Below are 2,628 nucleotides of genomic sequence, written 5' to 3'. Positions count from 1 at the left end.
GGGGGGGGCAGCGGAATTTGGGGGATGCCACGTTTGTCAGGGGGGTGGGAGAAGTGTGCAGCAGAGGCAAAACCAAAGCAACCTCACACACACGCACACACAACTCTCAAAAACCAGCACAGGTGACACCAGCTGGAGAAAGGGCAGCACCAGCCAAGAACCACACTGGATCAAGAACACCGTTTGAGCAATCTGCCTCCCGGCTCGCTGCACTCTCTCTGACATAATTGGAAATTCCCAATCCTGGAAAACCCCCGAGAGCCAGGAGGGGAAGAACCGGGACAGGAGAGGCCGGAGCCATGCCTGTGTCCCCAGGGAACAGGTCTGCTGGAGGCAATGTGGTGGGAGCGGCTGCGTGGGTCAGACCTGCACGCAACCCTGGGACCTGTGAAAACCCAGCAGGCAGCTCCGCAGCAGGACAGGGCCCCGGTACATCTGTCTACCAGCTCGTGACAATTAAACATCTCCAGATTCCACAGGCGGATTATAGACGCTCCAGCACTGCTTGTGGCTAACGGACGTTCCTCATTTCCAGCCTCTCTGAGATTTCCCCCATGGCCAACAGCTTTCCATGAAGCTCGCTCTTCTTTCAGCTGCTCTATTGATTGTTTTCAAGCATCAGTAGGATAAAACCAGCTGGATCAGCACCCCACTGGTTCACAGGGCCACTAAAGCAGAGCTGGCTTTATCTGTGGAAGCTCCTCAGACCCCTGTGATGGTATCTTTCCACAGAGCCAGTTTCCTTGAGAGCCTCCTCCCATTTTAAATGCAGCCCATCAAAATGTCACCAAGAAAACTGGAGCCTCATTATGCTCTTGCAAGACTGACCCCGACTTCTCTCAAAACATTAAGGGAATACTCCATTTGGGCAAACCCTTACAACAGCCATCAACAGCAACATACAGAGAAGCGGAAAGTTGAACCAGCTCCAAATCTTCTCTTACCTTGGTCATGTCATGGGGATCAGGCACAACAAACATTCCCGGGGGCGGTTCCTTGTAAATGGACATGATATCCCTGAAGAAAGGAAACAGGAATTAGTCAAGATCTCCCTTGGCGTTCATCAGCCCTCAAGGCACAGAACGTTCTAGACAACGGATCTGTGCACGGATGCAAAGGGACAGACTTTTAAGATGGAAACTTGCAAGTCATAAAGAGCTAGACATTTTTCTTCTGCCTCTGACTGTTTTCTGGCTGTGCTCTTTCAACTTATCCCCAAAAATAGTTGAGGCACTTCAAGAGCACAGGCAGCATTCAATGAATCAATACACGAGGCATCAGACCAAGCGCACCCTGACTACACACTGCCTGGTATTTTACCGTAGATCGGCTCCAGTGCATAAAACTTCAACCATAAATTTCGCCTTAGGTAGTTGCTTAGAAGTTCTCTTATGTTAATTTTGTTGTTTAAAGGATGACTTTCCCTCCCCGCGTTTTCCCTCTTCACACTCAGACTATTTACAGGATCCCTTTCATACGCCCAGCCATTTGTTTTACCCAACATACTGTGACTCAACTGCCTTTGAAAACATTACTGCTCTGACAAATTTGGGTTTAATTGGACAGCAGGTTCAAGAGTTGTTAGGATGCACATACACGACTTGAACACAATGGCCTTGTTTCCCTAGGAACTCAGGCCAAATGAACTGAAAAACAGCAAATCACCTACAATTCCATGCAGTTTAGAGATAAACCAAATGGCACCCATTACCCTTCATCACCCCAAAACCTCCCTCCCATAATCGGAGCTGCACCGAGCTCCAGGACAAGCTCCCGCCCGACCTTCCCATTTGGGAAGCAACTAGAGCTCTGAGAGGTTTCAGGGCGAGAACAAGCGCGAGAGCAACAGGAGAGCCTTGCCTTCCTGCCTACCGTTATGAAGTCAGTGCTTTTGGCGTTTGGGTTGGAAAGTGCCCAAATATCTGGTGCCATCTTTGGAAGACGTTATACAAGCTCTAGAACAAGGATGAGCAAGAGCCTGGCAGGCAGTGATACTTGCTCTGAAGGAAGAGGAAGAACTTGTTGAAACGGTGCCAGCACGTCGAACAATACCAGGCCATATTGCTCGTTATATCAAAGGCTATTGACACTCCAGGGTTAACCAGATGATCCTTTAAGGAGTCAGAGCAGCCAAATGGGTGGGCACCAGCAGGAAGGAGGATTGCTACGGGCAGGTTTAGGATAAACATCTTAACTGGATGGCTGATGCTGACTGAGAAGCCTGCTCCCCTCCCCATCTAACAGCGTCTCTGAGGAGGAGCCAGCGATGCCAAGGGCAGGATGAGAGCCATGAGCCAAGGAGCTCTGCTGCCAAACACAACGGCAGATGGAGAAGGAGATCCCGGATGGCGGTACGGGGGTGCAAGGCTCCAGGGCGGGCCAGGTGCGAGGCTCCATCCTCGCCCAAGCACCCGGGAAAGGAGAGTCCCGGGACATGGTGGGGACCGGGGGCTGTCCCCTGCAGAGCCCCGGGGCACCGCGGGGGGAGACCGGGGCCTGTCCCCAGGCCTGAACCCAGGTCTCCAGGGCTGCTGGTGAAGGGATGGCGAGGCCCAGGGGACCGGTACCGCCTCGACGGTACTGGGGACGAGCCAAGGGGCTCTGCCGCCTTCCGAGCCTCGGGGCCAG

At 52.5% G+C, this 2,628-nt stretch overlaps 1 protein-coding gene across 1 annotated transcript in view; it reads right to left on the bottom strand.

Moving 5' to 3' along the window:
• The window catches only part of UBE2Z (ubiquitin-conjugating enzyme E2Z), an 8,390-nt gene extending 7,089 nt beyond the window's left edge, over positions 1-1,301 (bottom strand). Inside the window, exons 1-2 of the mRNA XM_009892193.1 lie at positions 1,288-1,301; positions 945-1,020 (exon numbers count right to left, since the gene is read on the bottom strand). Of these exons, the coding sequence (XP_009890495.1) occupies positions 945-1,010 (66 nt within the window). The 5' untranslated portion in view covers positions 1,011-1,020; positions 1,288-1,301. The remainder of the gene's footprint in view (positions 1-944; positions 1,021-1,287) is intronic.
• Positions 1,302-2,628: the final 1,327 nt, after the last annotated feature.

This window comes from Charadrius vociferus, unplaced genomic scaffold (assembly GCF_000708025.1).
Source record: "Charadrius vociferus isolate BGI_N301 unplaced genomic scaffold, ASM70802v2 scaffold509, whole genome shotgun sequence".
In the NCBI taxonomy this organism is placed as follows: domain Eukaryota; kingdom Metazoa; phylum Chordata; class Aves; order Charadriiformes; family Charadriidae; genus Charadrius; species Charadrius vociferus.
The sequence above is the reverse complement of the archived record's forward strand: the minus strand, read 5'-3'. Positions and strand labels throughout refer to the sequence as shown.